Genomic DNA, 22,086 nt, shown 5'->3' on the forward strand with positions numbered 1-22,086 from the left:
ACCGCATTCTAGGTCGGCAGGTGTAGGCCAATGCAAGACTCTAACTGGGTTCCAGCAGCTGCCTGTGTACTAGCAAATAGCAAGCTCGGCCAGATTATTAGAGCCGACCATCCTAGCAATTGATCCACTGCGGGTCCGTCAAAGAGCTTTGTAGATCTCATTGACCGTGCGCTAGCTAACTTCTATCACGCTCACGTTAGACAATCTGCTAGAAGAGAACGGACAAAAGTGTAAATGAATGCAGCACCCGCCAATGGAATCGGAAGTGAGGACATGTGATATGCGAGAGACGCTGAAATGCCCGATGTTCGAGACGCACACATGTAGAGACCGACCAAAAACGCCAAGAGACCATGCAACTGTATAGGAAAATAACTCAAAAACACTCTAAGGCGGTTGCACCGAGATCCGCCTTGTCGGAAACAATAAAGTCGTAAATCAAGGTGACATCTGTTATCGTACAGACTCAATGATGGAAATATCATCGACCGCATCCTCGTCAGCATCGTCGTGAAGAACCTTCTTGAGGCCGTTGTCAATGGTGACGGCACCGATTTCTTCCTTGGGAACCCAGAGCAGCTGGATCGCACCAATGATGGCCATGGCAGCAAGACTGAACCAAGCTGCTGCTGAGCCTCCAAGAGAGTAAATGAGTCCAATCATTGGACAGGAAATAGTTCTTGCCAGGCAGCATGCAGACATGGCGAGGCCGTTGACGCGACCAAGGACGAGTGGGGATGGGATGGCATTCTTCATCAAAATCAGAGCGCATGGGAAAACCACGATTCCGAAAAAGGCTTGCAAGAAGAGAACAAAGTAGACACCGGTAGTCTCGAATATGGGCGGAAAGGCGGTGATAAACGGAACGAATAGGTACGTAATGGGGTATAGGACGATCATCCAGATGAAGGAATTCCAGACTCCAGCCCACTCTACAAAGATGGGGAAAATGAAGCCCTGGACAAAGAGCGTGATGAAACCGTTGACAGTCAAAAAGGTGCCTACGTCAGGAATGTCCTGTCCGAGACCGCCATGGAAGTCGAGGCCTCTGTGGCTGTGGTCATCTAGGACCCAGACTGGAAGGATTGAGAAGAAGGCCATTTGGTGGAAGGCGAGAATGGACATTGCGAGGATGACCATAAAGACGGTCCTGTTGAAAGTCCGACGAGGCTTGGGGGGTGGACCGCCGCGAACAGGTAGCACATCTTGATGGATCTTGATCGAATGCATGGTTCCAAAGGATGAACGGCGGATATCGAAACGCTGGTCAAAGGGCATGGGCATACCTTCCTCCATGAACGAGGCTCGCTTGCGAATATGGCGAATACTGCCTGAAACGGAGATTGAAGCCAAGCGATCGCGGGTAAAGCTAGCAATGGAGCCACGGTGGCGCGTAGATCCAGCGGTTGAGCCGCGAGGGTCGCGACCGAGATGCTGGTGGTTTGGAGGCGGGGGCAGAAGACGGCTCCTCTCGTTGACCGGGGTTTCGTTAATGGTGGCCATGTGGTCAACGTGGTCGTGGTGGTCGGCAATTCCGTTTTCCCCCTCTGGCTTGTCCTCGCGAACAAGAGTTTCCTCTAGGAAAAGCATACCCTGAAGAATGGCTAGAATGATTCCAATGGCGGCGACAAGGTTGGGCAGGAAATATGGATAGCGTCCAAAGATGCCGTCCTTGTCAAAAATGTTTGGGTACTGTCGTGCAGGCTGGGCAAGGAAACCACCCATTGCCGAACCAATGATGCCGCCCAAAGTCCAGACAAAGGGTTGGGTCGCGTATGCGCGCGCTGTGTTGGGTTAGCCGAATATTGGCGACAGCAATGGTGCAGGAGTGCTTACGCTCATGGGCTGGGTTCTTGACCATTTCCGCCACCATGGTCTGCATGATTGCGACATTGCCGTTCAGCGCGCCGCCGACGAAGCGGGCAAGCAAGGCGACCCAGAAGGTGGGGGCAAGGCCAAAGACCAGACTTGAGAGGGCGACGCCCAAGAGGCCGGTGAGAGCAATGGGTTTTCGGCCATAGCGGTCAGAAACCATACCCCACAACGGGGCAGTCATTGCTTCTGCGATGGCGTAGGCCGAGACGAGCAGGCCAGCGTAAAACGAAGCATCGCGATGCGACATGCCGAGATCCTCAACCATTCTGGGAGAGTAGGCGAGGATAGAATTGAAAGCGAGAGGCTCGGAGAATCGACATATTCCTGTGGAGCTGGGGTGAGAAAAAGGCGTTTGGGGTGTGTGTGTGTGTGTGTGACGTTTGGATATAATATGGACTTACCGATGATGATGAGCTGCTTTGTGGGAAACGGGGCATCCTTTGGGTCTGGAGGCATGATTGCGGTGGATTATGGATTAAGAGGATTTGGGAAGGGAGGAGGGAGGCGAGGACGAGCAGAGTCGCCTCTTGTTTGTAGAAAAGGATGGAAATCAAGGATTTACGGGCAGCGAAAGGCAAGATGAGCATGGAGCTTATCACGGGGCGCTAGAGAGAAGGTGGGAGCAAGGGCAAGCACGGGCCGATGATTCCCCTCAGTGAGTGACATGCACCGTGCCCACCCACCCCCGACTAGTCTATGGCGCATTTGCATTCCACGACCACCACCACCGCCGCCCATGGACAATGGCGCTGCAGCCTCGCCGTTGCGCGTGCAGCTGGTGGGGGGGTTATAACGTGCGGGGTGTGCGTGCGTGTACTTGATTGTATACAAGGTAGCATCACATGTCGAGAGGTTGAATCTACGTACTAGATGTATTTATATGTATATAACTATGTATATATATATATTTCCACCACCGACATAATGATGACGATGACGATGGGGCCGTTCGCAGCTGCCTCTCTCTCCCTGCTCCTTCTCACTTTCGTAGGTGACTAGGCCGCATGTTGCTGTGGCCCCAAACACTGGACGGGTCGCCCCTGCCGGGTTTGGTGCATGCGTCATGAGCGACTATTTCTCGCTGCCAAGCGGCGATGCAGTTCATCCACGGGCAGAGGGCAGACCAACCACCCCGGCACCCCAGGCTGTACTATCCATGTGCCTACCTACTGCCTGCTCACCGTATTTTGCCATCATCTGCCATTGTTGCCGCACCATGCTCCCTCGAATTATTCTTACCGCTACACGGTTGCCGCGCTTCAATTCCTACTACCATCCTGCTATCTACTAGCTTCTACCCTTTCTTTATCTCCCTCATTCCAAAGGCCTGACCCGCCCCAACCACCATACCATGAGCTCTTCGGAATGCCCTTGTAGGAAGGTCGTGGGTTCGTATAGAAAATCTGTTGAGCAGCATATCGCGATCCCACGTTACCCGGTGGCGTCACCAGCCATCACGAGGCCTACAGGCTCATCGTCTCTGTACAACTCTCCGCGCCAATGACGGTCGCTACACACTACATGCTCTGTCCACCGTCTTCTGCACTCGCCCTTTCCCACCACACGCCAAACACCAATCCTCTCGTCTCCTCCAGCTACCCCGCCGAGCATTTCCATTTACACAGACCGTTTTCTACAGTCGGCGTGACAGGCCGCTAATTAACTCCAACCCCCCAAACGGCCCCAATCACGGCTCGTCTATATCCCTCACCTACTCCACCGCTCCACCACCCCCAACATATGCTCGTCGCCTCCCATGCTCTCACGTGACATCGCGTTACGTCCAAGCTCGTTGCACGTTTACCACACAATAAACACCTACGTCAACCATCTTTTCTTCTTCTCAGCCCCCCTTTACCTACCTACCCGTCCGCCCCGTGTGCGTGCCTGGCCTGGTCTGGTCTTCTCCACCACACGCACCAAGTCTGTCTCAAGGCGGCGCGGAATATCGATCCCACCAGCCTCGCCTATCGCACCACTCTTCCCCCTTCCGCGGGCTTCTGCTTCTTGTTCCCCGCGCACAAAAGAACAACCTGCAACCAACGATCATCCCTTCCTTGCCCGCCCATACTCCTTGTTCCTGACGCTAGTTCACATGCCAGTTACACAAGTACATAGTTTCAATGCCGTGTCTTCCTTTTTTTTCCCGCCATGATTCAAGAATACAATATTTGTCCCGATACCCGTCACACTCCCCCATGCAAGCGTTGCTTTGAATAGAATCGACCTGTGCATCCTTCCCTCCCCCACCACTCATCCAAGCACAACGCGAGTACGTGCGTGCAATCGAGATTCAACAAAATCCCTATCCATAATCCCCCTACCTCATCATCTCCATCAGTCAATTCATCCAGCAAAACATTCCCTGAATTTCCTTTTTTTTTATTCCTGTAATTTCCACTCCCAAAATAATCGCAATCATAACAAGAATTTAAGTCGTGACGACCTCGACTTTGTCCACACATCCCATGTTTCTCTCTCGCGCCCACTTATCCCGCGGACGAGTCGCCCCTCCCCACCCCGCTTTGCTTAAACGGGACTAGGTGGAAGTTCCGCCGTCTCGCTTCATCCCCGGTCGCCGGGTGTACTGCTGTTTTTGGCTGCGCGGCCTACTCTCCTTATATAAACACCCCCCACGCTATGGGACCTTGGTTGTTTGCACTGCGCCGGGGGAAGACAAACTTGGGATTAACAAAAAAAACAAAAAAAAAACTAATGATGCAGTATCCACAACACAAATATTCCCATTTGCTTCGTTACCACAATGAGTAGAAACACAAAAAACTCGCCATCTACCAACATTCCCATATACAAAAACACGTTGGTCAAGTAAGATCCGTCCCATCCGAATGTGCTCCCGTCACACCAATGGCAAAGTCCTCTCGGATCCTCGCCAGCGCACTCATTTCCTCTTCATCATGCACCTCCGCTTCCACGTCGTCCTCGCCGTCGCTATCTCTACTCCTCGCACCATCGCTGTTACTCCGACTGCCGTTGACAAGCTCACCCGCTTCCTCGTCATTGTCAGACTCGTCATCGCTGTCATCGTCAAGCTTGCTGCTGCTACCGCTGCTGCGCGGGTCGCGACCGAGTTCGGGTTTCAACTTGCGCTCAAAGTCCTCAGCGTGAGCGTCGCGGAAAATGTCGCCTACGTGCGTGAATGCGCGTTGTAAGGGCGAGGGGCGGAATTCGTCTTGGACGCCCCGCCGCTTGCGAGCGAACGCCTGCGGGTCATCCAGTTCTGAGCCTGTAGCAGTGGCTGGGCGACGCGGGCCAGCTTCAGTTGGCGTTGGTGGTTGTCCCTCGCCAGGTTGTTCTTCGTCGACTTGCGTTGGTGCACGAGGAATACCAGATGTGTGGTCTTCTTCCACTTCCGCATTCGAAGGAACATAGTATGGAAGAGGAACATCGCGACTGGCACGGAACCGCCCAACGTTGGTACAGTGTTCGTTCTCTACACGGAACACTGACCACATGCCTCTTCGCAGTACCTCCAAAAGTGACACCACAAACGACGTCACTGCAGGGTGAGAGTTCTGAAGCGGCACAATCGTGTACAAGACCCAAATGTTTCGCAAGATTGGATCGATGCACATGGCCGTGTAGTACCACCAGGCCTTCTTGTACCCCAGCTCTTTGCGCAGAAAGGGGTACTTTGCACGCGGATCGCCCAGACTCCAATCGTAGTAGATGTCCCAGAAGCTTGTATAGATACCATTGATGATTCCAAAGGTAATGTATGCGGCCTTGGTCGAGGCCCGGCTGTCCATACGATGAATGCTGAGCGTTGCGTTGAACAGAATAGTAGCAGTGTACTTTCCACCGTTCAACAGATGGGGAAATTTATTGCCAGTGTCCTTGTATCGTCGGAGACACTGTAGCAATCGCCATACACCGGGAAGCGCAGAAAGAAAACCAGTGATGCGCAGATGAGACGAGTTGCATTGTGGCGGGTAGTTCCAGTCGTGTGCGTACAGACAGAAGAACATGGCGATATTCTAGAAACGTCAGTGGCATACAAACAAACAAGTTGCTTACAACTTACGCTCATGCTGTATGTCAAGGAACAAAACATATCACCCATGTAAAAGTCTCGCCATTCCACGGGATACACACCAGCAAGTATCAAGCGCCACTAACAAACTGTCAGCAAATTCATAGGAAACAAGACACATAACACTTACCAGTGAGTATAACAACCACATCCTCGTCCTAAAGTAAAATACCCGGAGGGGATTGAACAAAACAGCAATAGATATCCCAATAAGAATGACCGGGTAGTACAGATACATCTGCGCCCCACCAACCTGATGGAAGTTGATTTGCATAAATAGTCCCAGCATGAACAAATACCAACAAGGAATCTATCTCAAGTCAGTCTCTACCATGGTCTATTTGCATAATACACAAACCTCTGCAAGTTGCCTCCAATCCAAATGGTGGCGGGTATCATATTCGAAGATAAAAACGTAATTGATCTTGTTCTCGTGCCAAACTCGGCACGCCAGACAGAAGAGTAGTGTAAGGAAGTTGACAATGAAGTATCCGGCATATATCTGACGACGTTAGCAAGGCGAAGAGCAAGGGTTTCGTTTCCTTCTCACCTGTAATAAATAGCTCGTATCTACAGCCAGTGTGCTTGGGCTTGGATCATACAAATCGGCTATACTGTTTGCCTTGATAATGCCCTGGAGGGCCAGAATGGTACCTGCGGCCAGCAAAAGGCCGTTGCGGAAGGTATTGTCGGTATAGTCACCGGCACGTGCGGTCTTGACGCGCAGTTTGTTAACAGCAACCTTGTGGTTGCCCTTTTCAAAGTATCTTGCATATAGATCTTCCACTGTTCGAATGTGTCCCTCAATCACATCGCTGTTGACGAACCAGGCCTGGTTCACCTTCTCGTTCATGTAGCGAGATGTTGGACGTGCATTCACAGTCTTGTCGTACTTTTTGTTGATTTTGCGGAAGGCAGTGCGGTTGAGCAAAGCATAGGCTTTTAGCAATTCCAGTCCACGGTAGTATTCTTGGAGCGCTATCTTTAGCTTTCGCTTAGCTGTCTTGTAAGGAACCTCTGGCAGGTCGGGGCGCCGAGCAAAGTCACGGCGGCTGTCCGGATGATCTCTAGGCCGGAGCGCTGCTGGTGTCGTGAGTTGAGCAATGTTCTTGGTGCTCTTCCCGTACTTGCCCGCATTGATGGCTTCGAATGCAGCGTCGACAGGGCTCATGAGCGTATCCTTCAGCACATTGCTGTTGACCCAGCTGTGCTGAACTTCCTCGCCTCGACTACTATTTTGACCGCCACTGAGAATATGGTCATCTTCGTGCTTCTTATGTATCTTAGCATTGATTTTGTCGGTTTGTCGTTGGATAATATCATCGATGCGGCGGTCTCTCATGATGTGAAGCTGGTCGCGCAGGACAGCCAGGCGGTCGGTGGCTTCATCTTCCTTTTGCTTGTAGAATCTCTCAATCTTGTCCAGCTCACCGTCAAGGAAGTTGAAGAACTCAGCCTGACGGAAGTCGAAGTCACGATATGCTTCAAGTGGCACATCGCCTGGGCTAGCTGGAGGGGTCCTGTTGCTCGCGGAGAACAGGCGGCGTACAGAGGGTCGTGGGTGGGACGAAGTGACAGGGCCCGGCGTCGAGTTCATGCGCTTGGGACTGAAGACGCTTTTGTACTTTGCGGGCAAGGAGTGGTGACTCTTGTTGGGTGCCCTCGTCTTGCCCACCTCGAAAGCATTGTCCGTCTCTAGCTCTGCAGGTGGCGGCAGTGTCACAGTCTTTGTCTTGGTAAGAGGCTCGCCAGACAAGCCAACGTGGGGAGAGACATGCTCCGGGTCAAGGGCGGCACCAGGCAGTTTCAGGGACGGCGGGGCCCTGCTCTTGCCCGCAAAGCCTTTCTGTGTACCATTAGGAGGGCTGGTAGCGGCGAAGCTGCCATAGCTACTGCCCAGGTAAGAAAGCTCGCGTTGTCCCTTGTTCAAGGGTTCTTCCTCAGGCGTGCGGCCGAGCTGACTGCCCTGACCGGCCTGGCCACCGTCTGCCTTCCGCTGCAAACTATTCCTACTGCGTGTATTGGTAATGGCGAGCGCCCTCAGGTCTTCTGTATCTCGGGCATTGCCCTGGTGCGTGTGTTCCCGGTTCAGGTACGTGTACTTGGGCGCGGCGTCCAGCGGTGACGGTAGTACACTGGCACCACCACGTCTGCGCAGTCGCGGGGTCGACTCCACATGGCGGAGGGCGCGGTCGATGGCCTTGAGCTTCTTTTTGCCCAACTAGAGAAAATGTCAGTCCATGGTCAATACTAATCGCAGGCTAACCGGGTCCGATAACGGCAGCGTACTTTGTAATCCAAATACTTGAGCCTCCACTCCGGCACGAGATCGCGCTCGAGTTCCCTGTCACAGTCAGCAGCTGTGCGTATCGATGCGCGCAGTATTCCTGTCTCACTTTGCAAACTTCATGGCAGTCTTTGTGGGCGCGTCAGAAGCGAAACAACGACGAGTGACAGGTACGGCGCGTTCCTTCGCGACACATGGGGGGTCCACTACCAGCCGGTAATAGCTGACAACTCAACACGTGGGCGAACCTATCGGCGCTCGTAGGCGCGCTGTTCATGTACGACGACCCAAAGATTCAATGGCGCTGCGAGGGCGGCGGGCTGGCAAGCTGAGGGGAATCTCTTCTCGTCGTCGAACCCACGAATCACGCCCAGCTTGGCGGTTGGCAAAAAGGGTCCCCACGTCATCATTCGTCAAACCACTGTCCCGGATTCTCAACCGTATCGGGTGGACTGGCTTCTAGACTCAGGGCGTCGCGAACACCGCCAAAATTGGACATTTCTTCACAGTCGAACAAAAAAGCATGCAACAAAAAAGCAAAGGTGCATCAAGAGTACATAAGCGTTCATGTGTAGTAAGCGTCAGCTGCTAGTAGTCCCTGTCTACCACCCGCGCCTCTCAAACCTCTCCGGCGCACCGTATTGGTTAGGGTCGTATTGGTCCGCTCCATGGTTATCAATGTAGTGCTCGTCATACATGCGCTCAGCGTGTTGTTTCGCGTCGCGCTTTGCCTTCTCCCGGTCGAACCAGTCCTCTCCCTTGGTCTCGGCAAGCTTGTCAATCTGAAACTGTCAGTCTCTCTGTTGAGGCATAAAAAGATTGAGTCGAAGCATACCTCGGCACCTGCAAAGCCTGCTAGCAGCTCTTTGGCAAATTGATGTGATACGGGCTTGCCTAGTTATAAAAGTGAGCACAAGGGTTGCAGACTGGAATGGGTTAATTGTCGCATACCCTCTTTACGCTGGTGGTCTTCAAAAGCCTTGAAACCTGCAAAGGCTGCTCCTCCAGCAATCATCTCATGGCCCAAGCTGGACTTGTGCTCCTCGAAGTTTTCGTTCTCGTAAACCTTCTGGTAGTTGTCCTCGTTCTTGTCTATGTTACTTGTCAGCATCCCACTCTATAGCGCCTTGCAAACGTATGCTGGCAAACAACTCACCCCAGAAACCCATTGTGGCTGATAGATGCAAGTAGTATGAAGTATGTAGAGTGGTTACGATAGGATTCAGTGTAGTTGTTGTGACAGAGAGCGAGTTGGATTTGTAGGTCTGAAAGAGGTAGACCGGACCTGGCTTTATACTCGTCTTTGAGTACCATCTCTACCATGGTTATCGCGGCCGCGTCAGCGCTAGCTAGCTACCATCTGCATAGGGATCCATTGAAACAGACGAAACTAGCTATGAGGGCCGATCGAGCCACTCGCCAAAGCATTCATCAGCCATACAGGGTCCATTTGTGGCTCAGTTTGCCAGCCGTCTGCGGGGTCTTCAACGCCCCTTGACATCATTCGACCACACGTTGTGCCGGTACCGATGTGTAACACGGTCTGATAGTATGGAGCATGGCTGAACGTGGTATAGATGCGTGCGTAATGCAGCGAGCCGTGGACTCCGGAGAGCGGGATTAATGGGCCGGCGAAATAAGCTTCCTTGGTATAGCTTAGCCCTTGGGGCTATGCAACTGCAATCCTGCCCCTGGGGCGGGGAACTCTGAGACGAGCTGAATTCATGCCTTCAGAACTCACCAACAGCAACACACAATATCAGCACGCCATCTCTGACGAAATTTGTTGCCATCAGAGAGCGAGATGGCGATGTTGGCAACGGTCAAGGAAGAAAGCTTGGCTGTTTAGTCGGTGAAGATCTCCCGGCTCAGGCGATCGTTGTCTTGCCTCGAACCCCGCGATTGTCCGCCCCTCAAAGAGCTCAGCCTCACAACCTACCGTAACTTGCGACAACATGCCAGGCCGCCTCCCTGAAAAAACAGACTTCCCTTCATCCGCGGTTTTAACCGTTACGCCCTGTATGCCGAGGTCTGCCAGTATCTCTTATGTCTCCGCTAACAAGCCCAGCGCCTTCCTCGCAGCCGACCAATGTCTTGATCCTTCTGCACGGCCTCGGAGACACGCATGAGCCTTTCACCAAGCTTGGACAACAGCTGAACCTGCCAGAGACAGCATGTATCGCAGTGCAGGCCCCCAACCCGGTACCGTTCGATCTTGGCGGGATGAACTGGGGTGAAGATATGATTTTTGACTCGAGCACCGGCGAAATGGACATGGACACAGGTCTAGAGAAGTCTGTGAAGCTGGTGCTCGATGATGTCATTCGCAAAGGGCTTATCGACAAGTGTGGCTACAAAGCGCGCGAGATTATGATATTTGGGTTTGCACAGGGCGGCATGGTCGGGCTACAGGTTGCCGCCGAGCTCTATGGCGAAGAGCTCGGCGGGGTAATCAGCGTTGGCGGTCCGCTGTCACAATCTGTGCCGCTCAAAGCGCTACAAAACAAGAGCAAGACACCAGTACTGGTCTGCACGGCGAACAAAAAGTCGTCAGTCAGCGACAGTGCAATTTCCAAGCTCAAAGACGCTTTTGAGTACGTCGAAATTGCAGAGTGGAAGAAGAACGGCGACAGTATGCCGAGCAACCGCGAAGAGATGATGCCCATTATGCAATTCTTTGCCCGCCGGCTCCGAAGCACCAAAGGCGTACCCGCTGGAAGCGTCGAGCTCAGCTAGACACAGGGTCTGGAAGCAACAAAAGAAGCAGAATGAGCATGGGACGGGGGCGCAGCCATGTACGTATGTCGACTCATCGCAGCGTCAACAACGTCAGCAAGCAACCTTTCCAAGCGCTGGGTAGGTAGCAAAGAAAGGTCAGTGGGGCCATTGGGTCTCGGGAGATTAGGCTTGGAAGTGGGCAATGTTGATGTCAATATCAATAGAAATTGAAATGGAAATGCTAAAGCTCAGTGTTGTATTATTGACACCGCTTCTGGCGTTTGGTGGAGACTGTTCTTTCCAATCCCCGTTGGGCACGTGTAGAAGTTGCAAGGTGGCCCAAGCTCGTCCTACGTCATGCTCTAGTGCCATCTGCTCGTCCCTCCACTCTTCTTGTAGCATCTGCACGTCTCACCGCTACGCACCAACATGGCAGTGCCGAGGAATTCACTACGAGCTTTCCTCACGCACGCGAGAGGCGCACTTCGCGATGCTATTGACTGCAGTCAGAAGATCACGTTTGTGATTGGCAATGAATCGGCCGGTGAGCATGACTCCCCGCTGCGCGCAAGGGCGTTTTCCGTACTCATGCAATCCAGACCTTGATTCCATGTCAAGCTCGATTCTCTACGCCTACCTTCGGTCCATGTCGCCACAAAAGAAGGCGTTTAGTTCAGTCTACGTGCCAATCACAAATATTCCAGCTGCCGATATCCAGTTGCGACCGGAATATCTTGCCGTTTTCAAGCACGCTAACATCGAGTCCAAGCATTTGATTACACTGGATGATCTTCCTGCATTGTCAGATATCCGGTCCAAACTGGCACCCGAGAACACACGGTGGATTCTTGTAGACCACAATGCTCTCCAGGGCCAGCTGGGCGAGATCTATGCTGACCGCGTGGCCGGTGTTGTTGACCACCATGATGACGAAGGCAAGGTGCCAGCAGACACGGGTGAGGAACCTCGAATTATTGAAAAAAGCGGCAGTTGCACTAGTCTTGTAGCCAATTACTGCCGCCCGGCGTGGGATGCCCTCTCTGCATCGGCGATGTCTTCTGGGGCATCCCATGGACAAGATGACAGCTTGTCAAACGACGCGGCCTTTGTCCAGCAGTGGGACGCGGATGTAGCCCAGCTGGGACTGGCCAGTATCCTCATCGATACAGCCAATCTCCAGGATGCGAGCAAAACGACCGAGCATGACCGTGAAGCAGTCGGGTACCTCGAAGCCAAGATTATGCTATGCGCCCGATTGGCTGCAAGCTTCGATCGGACCAGGTATTATGAGGAGATTGATGCAGCGAAGAAGGACATTGGTAGCCTACAGCTGCAAGACATATTGCGGAAGGATTACAAGCAGTGGGACGAGGCGCAGAGACTGGGCATTAGCTCGGTCGTCAAGTGCATCGGGTTTCTGGAGAAGAAGGCTGGCGATGAAGGCAATGCGTCACCACGGGAAGCGTTGTTGCAGACGATCAAGAAGTTTGCAAAGGATCGTGAGCTGGGCATGTACTGTCTGATGACGACGTCGACGTCTGCGAGCGGGCAGTTTGAGAGAGAGGTCCTTTTGTGGGCTTTTGGTAAAGGAGGTGTATCAGCTGCCAAAGCCTTTGCCACGAATGCACGGGAGGAACTTGGTCTGGAGGACTGGCAGGGTTACAGCGACCTGGACAGTGGGAGCGAGTGGAGAAAAGTTTGGTGGCAAAGACAAGTACAGCACAGCCGGAAACGTGTCGCGCCGTTGCTCAGGGAAGCCATGACATGACTATGGTCGGCGGGTAGCAAGCTGTAGTGGGGAGTGTTAGAGTGGTAGACGTAGGAGCGGAGGGTACATGGCAGGGTAGCAAGCGGTATTTTGGGCAAGGCGCTACGCCGAGAGGCCGGAAGGGGAATGGATGGGATTGGCATGTTTGCATGTGTTTTGCATTGTGTATATGTAGGTTTAGCAGTAGCATGTAGATTGAAGGGTGCATAGCAACGGTTGGGCAGTGCGAGGGGCGTGTTGCTTGGGCTGAGGTTGGGTAAGTGGGGTGGGGTTGGGGTTGTGGTTGTGTTTGGGTGGTGACTAAGTAAGAAGCGGTCTGCCGACAACGGGGCTAGCGGCGGTCGCGGGGTATTCTCTCGCACGCGACCGGCAGATGGGATAGTGAGCAAAGTAGAGGATGTGCAGGTGCAGGCATCCAGACACGGGCAGATGGGTCGGTCTAGCATATTTTCTTGCGACTGCAACGGTTCAGGCGAGTGGATGCAGATGGGCACGCACAGACATGGATAGATGATGGATGGATGGGCAGGACAAAGATAGATGGACACGTTATCATGGCGTAATCTGGCGGTGGCAGGCGAGAGAGGCGGCGAGTAGCAGGTCAGGTGCGAGTGCATGAGTGCAGCAAAGGCGCAAAAGGAACACGTTTGGGCGACAGAGACTGCACGGCATGCGGCACGGCGATGCGGCTCATTGGACGGGCATGGCATGGCAGAGCAGCGGCGGTTTGGAGACGGGGGCAGCGACTAGGGCTGCACTGCAAGATGAAGTGGGAGACGTGCGGTTCACAGCAGGGCGACGCAATGGTTTTGGCGTGCAGCAAGTTGCATGGGCCTTGTTGACAGCATGCGCAGCGCTTGATGTGCTGGCAGCGCAGGGGCAGAAGACGACTCCACCCGACCGCCGTCAAGTTACGAGGGCGACAAGCGGAGCGAAGGCGTGATTTGCTGATGGCTGCTGGCGGCGCAAAAAGGTGCAGATGTAGGTATGGGCGAGGGGGAGGGGTGTTTGGGAGTGGACGGGTGTTGTGGTGGGAGTGGTGGTGGTGGTGGCAGCAGCAGCAGCAGCAGCAATAGCAATAACGACACCACCCACAGCCAAGCCCTAGATGCTCCGGGAGAACAGCGACTCGTCGGTGGCGATGGCAGGCGTGCGCTGTCTTTGGAGCGAGGATGGGTAGCAGCGGGGATGGCCTGGCCGGGAACGTGTGGGCGGAGGAGCAGAGGGGGGGTCCCTTTGCAGCTGAGGCATTTGGGTGCAGGGCGTATGATTGGCAGACGGGCGATGTGCTGGTCGTGGCAGGGCTGCAAGTCATCGCGGTGGTCGCCTGGCCCGGCGTGGATACAGTAAGTAGCAGCAGTAGAGAGAGCAAAGGCACCAAAGGCGGTCAGCCCTCTCCTCTCCTCGTCTTGGCCGTTGAGCGTGCACACAAGGGACTCGATCGCCGCCGCCCAATCACACCCCGCCCGCCTCGCTACGGCCCCCATGCCCGCCAAAAGAGTCAAAGACGCGCCAACGCACACGTCGAGGCCGTCGCCAGCTGCGCCCAAAGCAGCTCCTCCTCTCCCAATACCATAGCTACATCTGGCCATGCTGTAGCCCATTGCTGCCACTCCATCCTCCGTCAGAGCTGCTCCGCTCCCCCATCTTCGGGCTGACACGCCGTCACGGCGAATGGCGAATGGCGACATGATGCGACGATCCCAACTCACGGCCTCGCCCCCGGCACAGGCCTCAAACACCCCTCTACGTATGTGCCTGTTCCTATCTTCACCCGTGCCCCTCTTGACCCTCTCCCTCGTCCCTCTCTCTGTCCCTCCGTGCCTCTGCTTGGGCCTGTCCGTGTGCCCGTGTGCCTGGCCCAGTCGCTGGTCCCTCGTATCAATGCGCTCTGTACGATGTGCTGGCACTACAACCGACTCTGACCTCATTCGCAGCCGTGTCGCCCACCGTCACCCACTTCTCCTCGAGGAGCCACACGCCCTCGCACCATACTTCTCAAGCAGACGACCCGCCTGCTGAGGCTCCCCCCCGGTCGCCCTCTCCTCGCCCTTCCAAACAATCCACGGCGACCATGGGCAGTCGACCTGGCGCGTCCCTCGACGCCGCTAGCAACGACCGCCATGGCCTCTCCACCCTCCTTCACCAAAGGCCCCAGATGGCCGCTTCCATGTCTGCTCCCGCCGGCCGCTTGCCTCGACTGCTCCCCGCCGACCTGTCCTCGTACACCGACTCATACCTGCCCACCGCAGCCATACCCCCCTCCGCCACTTCCCTCGCTGAACTCGCCCACCTGATCCGCCTCCAGGGCTACCAGGAGCAGCGCAAGGCTCACTCCAGAGTCCGCCTGCACAGATGGCTCGTCTCCAGCGCCCTCTCCGCACGTCTGGTACACTGCGGCGAGCTGGCATACCGCACCCTCGTGGACAACTTTCGGTCGGACGACAAGAAGGCCTTTGCCTCGCTATACAACGCTCTCAACGACGTCCGCAACTCGTGTGACGCCACACGCCAGTATGCCCTGCTGGAGCCAGACCTGGAGTTTGGAAAATCAAAAACCACCAAGTCGGACAAGTCCCTCTCGGCCTCGACTTTCCTCAACGATGTTCCCTCGAAGATCCTGGACAATCTTCTAGATTTCATTTCTGAAATTCGCACAAATCCCGAATTTCTTGCTTCTCGCATTTCCAGCCTCTCGCAGCAAGAGTTGGCTGCTCTTACTTCTTTCCGCCAGGCCATGGACCCTATTGACTCAGTCATGGCCATTCAGGCCCGCGGTCGAAATCTAGGCTCCCAAAAGGCCCAGCAGCAAGGCGGCAACCCCATTGAACGCCTCTTGTCTTTCCAGCGCCACGACCCCCTCTCAGCGCTTGTTTACACAATTTTTGCAAACTCGTCTGGTCCGGATTCCGCAGAGGACCTTCGCCGTACCGATGTTTGGGCCACCGTCTGCGCCAAACTAATCAAGGATACCAAGATTAGCCACAACTTCATCAGAACCATTCTGGACGTCTGGGCAGGCATGCGCGAATGGCCCGGAAAGGCCAACCTGGAGCTTTACCTCATGCAAACCCTCCAGGACGGTCAGTTCCTCCTTGAGAAAGCTGAGGAATCAGGTGTACGGGCTGGAGCACAGCCAGTGCCTCGCAGTACCAAGGATACCATTGCTGCAGACGAGTTCTTTGACAAGGCTGTTAAGCGCTTGTTTGAAGTCGTCGATGACGAGCCCAGTGCTGGTGGCATCCCAGAGGGCGTCTTGGAAATCGGAAATGCCATCCTTCGCAAGTTGAACGAGGAGAACGAAAGAGGAGCCCGCAAAGCATCGCAGAACTTTTTTGTTTCCCGATGGTTGTTTTCTTCCTTCCTCTTGAACGCAATCATCCACCCCGAGGCAAGTTCTCCCTTCGGCATTGCCTGTTACAACACTAACATTTGACAGACGCACGGCATCATGATTGGTCACCACATTAGTGAACATGCCCGCCAGAAGATTCTCAAGGAAATCGCCATCCGAGCCCAAAAGCAGGTGCTCGACATGACATACAACTGGTACGGGCTCCCAGCAAATCATCCGGCAAGCATATTTACTAACTCTACGTGTAGGAAGCAGCAGATACCTGTCCTTCCGGAAATCCGCACCCACATTGAGAGCATTCTGGCTCGTTTCAAACACACAAAGACACCTTCCAAGCCCATCCTACTCCCTGCCAAGGCAATCACCTCGCCCAGGGAGACGGTCGAAGTGCAACCCTTCATTGTCCTCTCTCCAGCTGACATCATCACGCTGGTCAATGCGCTCTTCCCAGAGCGTCGCCCCTCATCGAGCCACATGGACAACGACAGCCAGCGCCGTGCTGGTCTAGCATCATCTGCTTCTTCAATGTCTGGCATGTCTGTTCCATTCCGCAATGCTGCCGCCTCCATGACCGATGCAAGCTCCATTCTCAGTGCTAGTGCTTCGTCTATGACAAGTGATCAGACCTCACGCGAGCCACTTTTGGACAACAACACGACACCAGTCGAACAGCAAACTGACACCAAACCAGCCCCGACAGAGCTCTATGGAAAGCGTCTGCGCATGGCTTGCTCAGAAATGACTCGCATCCTCGGCGCTGAAGCTACATCCGGCTCATGCCATCCATGTGCTGAGCGATGGGCTGTCTTGTACATCTCCGCTGATGGCAAGCAGCTCAAGCCACGCATGCGCAAAGACTTTGATGACGAAGAAGAGCATGACGACGACTCTCCAGACAGCGATAGCAGTGACGATGAGGGCACTACGGATAGATTCGATCTCGGCCACGATTATCACCAACTTAAGGAGGCGATTGTCAAGCTTGTGGAAGATTACGAAATCCCCAAAACACTGGCCCCGGATAGTGAATCAAAGAATTTCAGCAACCGTATGACGACACGCAGAAGCGCTCGTGGACGCGGTCCGATCCGCAACATTAGCGAGAACCTCGGATCTCGCAATCCATACAACGCAAACCAGAGTCACAGCCAGCTCACAAACATGATTGCAAGCCAGAGGAGCGGCTCTTCACGCCGTTCTCCCCAGATTCCCAGGAGTCACAGCAACCCGCAAGTTGGCGAGAAGTCAGAGAACAGCTCGGTGCTCGTTACGATGTTGGAGACAGCAATGTACCAATGCCAGGCGCGATCCGATTTCGTCAATGCCCATATGTACTACAAGACCCTCCAGAGTCTGCGAAGACTCAGTTCTCCAACCCTGGTCAAGAACGGATACGCAGCTCTTCTCAACTACTTTTCTCGTGGTCCCAGAGATTTACTTAGCAAAGCAGCCAATGCCATTGAAGAGTTTGAAGCATGGTTTGTGTGGCTCAAGCAGTCCCAGGAAAGGTCCGACAACATGGTCGACGAGATGATGCTCACTTTCAAAAACCTGAGAGACAAGATGTGGTACATTACCGATGTCCGCACTTCCAAGCCATATGAAGACGCCAAAAATGTGGCCCTTGCCCTCAAGATCATGGACCAGCAATCCAAGACGCTCAACGCCAAGGGCCCATCCGGATCTCGATCCCGCAATGCCAACAGCTTTTTGCGACAAAATGAAGCTCAACTGGTCGACCTCATGGCGGCTTCGCAGGATTTCGGTGGTCCGAACAAGCTCTCAGACGAGCAGTCGGAGATTACCCTGAAGTGGCTCATGCAATACGGTGTTGAGAACTTTTGCAAGGGCGAGGAGCGGATCCACCGCTTCTGCCTCGAAGTCGACAAATGCGTCACCAAGGTCATTGGTGAGGGTCTATTGGACGGTCCAGTGCTTTGGGCCAGTGATTTGTACAAACGTGACCAGCAAATCCTGGAGAGCGGTCGACAAAAGGGTGATCTCTTCCTGACTGGCGTCGGCACCCTCTCTATTGCGGGTGACGAAGAGTACGAAACCCATGGTCGGGCTGGGTCGCGCAACAACGACTTTTCTCAACGCCCAAGTCACGGCAGTCTGCGTTCGGCCGCTAATGGCAACCGCCCATCAATCTTGGAACAGAACCCCTGGAGCAGGAATCCCCCAGAGTCGTCTGACTACTTTGGCGCATCTTCACCAGTCTTGGCTATCGACCCAATGGCTACCTTTTGGTCACCATTCCAGACACAAGCGCAATCACCGACAAACGCAACGAGCATCCGCCCACGAACTGCCTCGTCTTCCAAGGGCACTGTCATGCTGAAGCAGTCGGCCACAGTCAATGAGGACAAGCGCCGCTTCATGCTCGACTTGAAGCAGACCCTCACTGGCCTTCTGTTGAGCGATCTCGGCATGATGGTGTTTGCGAACGGCAGTGAGACTGATTCATGGTTCGGTGGTGATTTGCTTGACGACTGTATCGAGCGCCGAGACGAAGAGGAGCGTCGACGCAAGAACAAGCTGGCCAAGAAGAAGAGCACAAAGAACATCCGAAGGCAGACTGTTGACCAACGAAACCTGCCGTTGGAAGCGCTTGGCCGGACAGAGCGCAGCTCAGCTGCACCTCCTGTTGCAACCTTGCAGCATGCCGCAGCCGCCGATGCACACCATTCAGCTGGAGAGCATTCGTCGACTTCTAGCGATGCTACCTCGCGATCGTCTGGCAATGCTACTGCAAAGAAAGCCGGGCTACTGGAGTTCCCATACAACGTTGCCTTCCAACGACTCCTCAGCAGGTTCCAGACACACCCCAACCCCTTCTCCAAGCTGCATGCGCTGTATGAATTGGAGCTTCTCATCATCGCTTCGTTGTCTTCTCGAACTGGTCGATCCTACAATAATAACAACAACAACATCCGCCGCGACACACTTCCTCCTGTCCCCCAATCGCCCACTCTTGGCGCTATGCCAGAACTCAGCTCTCGTGAGCCAGCCACCCAGACTTCGCGTGCACACAACCTGGAAGAGGCAATTGCAAACTGCGAAGAGCGTCGTTCTCAAAGCATGAACGTAGATCGCGTAAGCAATGCGTCGCCACTGCCTCGCAACGGCGCTCGCTCTCCAGTTGGACCACCAAGCACAGACATGATTGTCGAGGTCATTCAAGGACTCTTGCGAGACTCGAACATTCGCCCCAAGACTCTCTTCAGAGACTTGCAGTTTATCGCATCCTTTGTACCAGCGCAGATGCTCGACAAGACTGCGCGCGGTAAAGCATTCTGGGACGTTGGTCTTGCAGCCCTCGGCTTGAAGCAAGACGTCTGCCGCATCATGGTCGAGCTTGTTGATGAAGTCATCACCCAGAACTCGAAACGTGATGCAGGCAAGGCAAACAGCAGCAGCATGACCGAAAAGGTCGGCGCATCATCGTCAGCCCTAGGTGACGAACCCATGTCCAAGTACACCATGGAAGATGCAGGACGCATGCTTCTCATCACTGCCAAGGAAGGCGATTCAGTCGCTGAGCGCGAATTAGCCATCTTCTACCTCACCTCCCCTGAACTCATCCACCGCACTGTGCTGCCGCTTACCAAGCCCAGCGAGGTGTTCAAGACTGAGCTTCTGAACCGCGAGAAACGAGCCTCGCAGGATCCTGCACGCAGCGATCCCATGACCATGTGCGTTGCGCAACACTGGATGGAGCAGTCCATGAAGGGTGGCGACCAGCTTGCTGCCAAGTACCTGCGCCAGCGAAGCGAGCTGGAGAACATCAACCCAACCAGGGCATAGTATGTCTTTTTGCGCATTTGGTGTTCGACTTCTGCATTGATACCCCCGCGTTCCAACCGTTAACTTGAGTATTTTCGCGTGTTGCGCACACGTAGTTCACGGTCCAGATGATGGATGGTCAGTTTATGCATAGCGAGGGAGTTTCTTAAGTTTGTTATCCCCTGCTTTTTTTCTTTCTTCTTCATTCAGATTTCTAGCAAGCATGATTCCCCCATACTGTTACCTTTTAAAGCCGCTTGAGATGAACTTTTTACGTATTTTTCTTTTCCCGTCTGACCTCCCATCTTCTTACATTTATACCAGCGCAGCGCGACGGGAGCGTCGAGGACACATGATGCTCTGTGTGTGAGTGTGTGTAGAAATTTAGGAATTGGATGTACGTCCAACGGTAACGCGAAACATTGATGGTAGGCTTAAGTGTGGATTCAACGACCAGTGAAATGATTTTCTTATTTCAGAGATATCCACAAACGAAATGAACATGTATGGGAAAAATGACGGGGCAGGTAAAGCCAATGATGTAGTAAGCCACGAATTTCCTTTTTTTTTCTTTTATTTCTTCTCTTCTTCCTTTTCATTTTTTTTTTAATTTCCAGATATAAAGAAGACAGAGTACAAAGTTGAAATTAGGGTGTTATACGTTGTCCATTTTGTGTGAAATGCTGGGTATTGGTAAATATATTGCGATAGATGACACTCCGTCCCCCTTCCCTTATTGTTTGGTAAATTTGACTATGAAATGAATAGGTTTGAACTGGAGTGCTTTTTGAAGTTTTATTTGTTCAGAATAGTGAGGTATAGTGTGTGTCGCTTGTACTACGTTTGTAGCTCTCAACATCGGAATTTGGAGATGAGAAGATGTGTTTTGACGGGCATGATGCTGCGAAGTGTAGTTAAGAGACTTTATCGAGTTGATTCACGCTTGACTAATACATAGAGCATGAATATATACATGTTTTACTCAAGACACTTTTTCTATAATACCAACACATGATCATTCAAACTACTCGCACCTAGTTACTTAGACATACCAGAGTATGATGTACACACACACACACAACTTTTGAACTTGGTCGTGAACCTCAAATATCACGCCAGGAGCTCGGCAAGGCACTAACCGAGCCTTCGCCATCGTCGTCTTCGGCATACGCCTGATATCGGTGCAGCGTTGTTGGCTGCCTTGCAGCTGCACGGCGTGGGTGTCTGACAGTTGATGCCGCGTACTGGGATGGTAGTGGCTGTGTCTGCAAAGCGGGTGGAATCTCGCTGTGCTGGCTAGACGACGATTGCCTCTCCTCGGTAGATGAGAGTTGCGAATTGATGCCCCTAATCGCGCTGACCAGTGTCTCTGCCTGGTGCAGCAAGTCTCCGACGCGAGGAGGTACTTCCGGTGTCTGTTCATCAACTTCCGCGTGGTCGGATGCGGAGGAGGCGCAAGAAGACTGTGCCAGGGCCTCAAGTCCCGATGTCAGAGCAACAATTTGCTCCAAATTATCGCCATAGTAGTATCCATCAAATGACTCCGCATCGTCGTCCTGGCTTCCGCCCGAAAGCCCCTCCGATGCCGTCCTCTCCACCGGAAACAATTCCTCAACCTCTGCCTCCTCCCCCTCAACATACACCACAAACTCCCACCCTCCCCGCACCGTATTCCGCATCTTCGCCACCCCCTCCTTCAGCATGCCCACTTCATACCCCTCCAGCTCCCCCCTGGCAACCTCCCACTCCTCCGTATCCCTAAAACACGCCCCATAAACCCACACACACACTTCCTCCCCATTACACCTCCACTCCACAACCTCATGCCCCTCCCTCCTCTCCCTACGATACGTAGCCTCATTCTCCAGAAACCGATACGACTGCCGCAGCGCATACCGTCGTGCCGCCGATTTACGCTGAAACGCGTACAACCAACGCACAACCCACGCCACGATATGGACTCCGAATTCGAACTCGAGCGCCGACCAACTCCACCGGAACCCAGTCATTTTACTTTCTGCGTCGAAAATCGGAAACCCGTGACCGGACGCCCAGGCTTTTTGCTCGACGGCGCTGAGGTGCTGGGCGCAAGATAGGCGCAGGGAGATTGTGCAGCGGAGGGTGAGGATGTGGGAGAGGAGGACGGGGTTGGCGGTTAGGGTGTGCGAGGAGAGGAGGGTGGTGAGGTAGGTGCGGAGGTGGATTAGTTCGGGGGTGCGGAGGGGGGAGAGGTGCGAGGGGGG

General features: G+C 53.8%; 6 protein-coding genes across 6 annotated transcripts; 3 read left to right on the forward strand and 3 right to left on the reverse strand.

The window, feature by feature from the left end:
• Positions 1-453: 453 nt before the first annotated feature.
• Positions 454-2,331, reverse strand: COCCADRAFT_102778 (uncharacterized protein; the record flags this gene model as incomplete). The annotated part of the gene is made up of 3 exons (XM_007716640.1): positions 454-1,784; positions 1,837-2,199; positions 2,277-2,331. 3 exons carry the CDS (start codon positions 2,329-2,331, stop codon positions 454-456), a joined length of 1,749 nt encoding a protein of 582 aa, XP_007714830.1.
• A 2,369-nt stretch (positions 2,332-4,700) lies between these two features.
• Positions 4,701-9,385, reverse strand: COCCADRAFT_38960 (uncharacterized protein; the record flags this gene model as incomplete). The annotated part of the gene is made up of 9 exons (XM_007716641.1): positions 4,701-5,873; positions 5,921-6,010; positions 6,288-6,431; positions 6,480-8,150; positions 8,219-8,333; positions 8,841-8,998; positions 9,052-9,110; positions 9,168-9,308; positions 9,373-9,385. The coding sequence occupies 9 exons, from the start codon at positions 9,383-9,385 to the stop codon at positions 4,701-4,703; spliced, it is 3,564 nt and encodes a 1,187-aa protein (XP_007714831.1).
• An 877-nt stretch (positions 9,386-10,262) lies between these two features.
• On the forward strand, positions 10,263-10,952 carry COCCADRAFT_28312 (uncharacterized protein; the record flags this gene model as incomplete). The annotated part of the gene is made up of 1 exon (XM_007716624.1): positions 10,263-10,952. The coding sequence occupies one exon, from the start codon at positions 10,263-10,265 to the stop codon at positions 10,950-10,952; it is 690 nt and encodes a 229-aa protein (XP_007714814.1).
• A 411-nt stretch (positions 10,953-11,363) lies between these two features.
• Positions 11,364-12,702, forward strand: COCCADRAFT_102716 (uncharacterized protein; the record flags this gene model as incomplete). The annotated part of the gene is made up of 2 exons (XM_007716642.1): positions 11,364-11,478; positions 11,534-12,702. The coding sequence occupies 2 exons, from the start codon at positions 11,364-11,366 to the stop codon at positions 12,700-12,702; spliced, it is 1,284 nt and encodes a 427-aa protein (XP_007714832.1).
• Positions 12,703-14,776: 2,074 nt separating this feature from the next.
• Positions 14,777-19,864, forward strand: COCCADRAFT_38963 (uncharacterized protein; the record flags this gene model as incomplete). Its single annotated transcript, XM_007716643.1, has 3 exons — positions 14,777-16,093; positions 16,142-16,251; positions 16,306-19,864. 3 exons carry the CDS (start codon positions 14,777-14,779, stop codon positions 19,862-19,864), a joined length of 4,986 nt encoding a protein of 1,661 aa, XP_007714833.1.
• A 1,082-nt stretch (positions 19,865-20,946) lies between these two features.
• Positions 20,947-22,086, reverse strand: COCCADRAFT_102733 (uncharacterized protein; the record flags this gene model as incomplete). Its single annotated transcript, XM_007716644.1, has 1 exon — positions 20,947-22,086. A coding segment is annotated over one exon (1,140 nt), but the record flags the coding sequence as incomplete, so codon positions are not given.

The sequence above is a fragment of the Bipolaris zeicola genome (genome assembly GCF_000523435.1).
Source record: "Bipolaris zeicola 26-R-13 unplaced genomic scaffold scaffold_147, whole genome shotgun sequence".
NCBI classification, from domain to species: domain Eukaryota; kingdom Fungi; phylum Ascomycota; class Dothideomycetes; order Pleosporales; family Pleosporaceae; genus Bipolaris; species Bipolaris zeicola.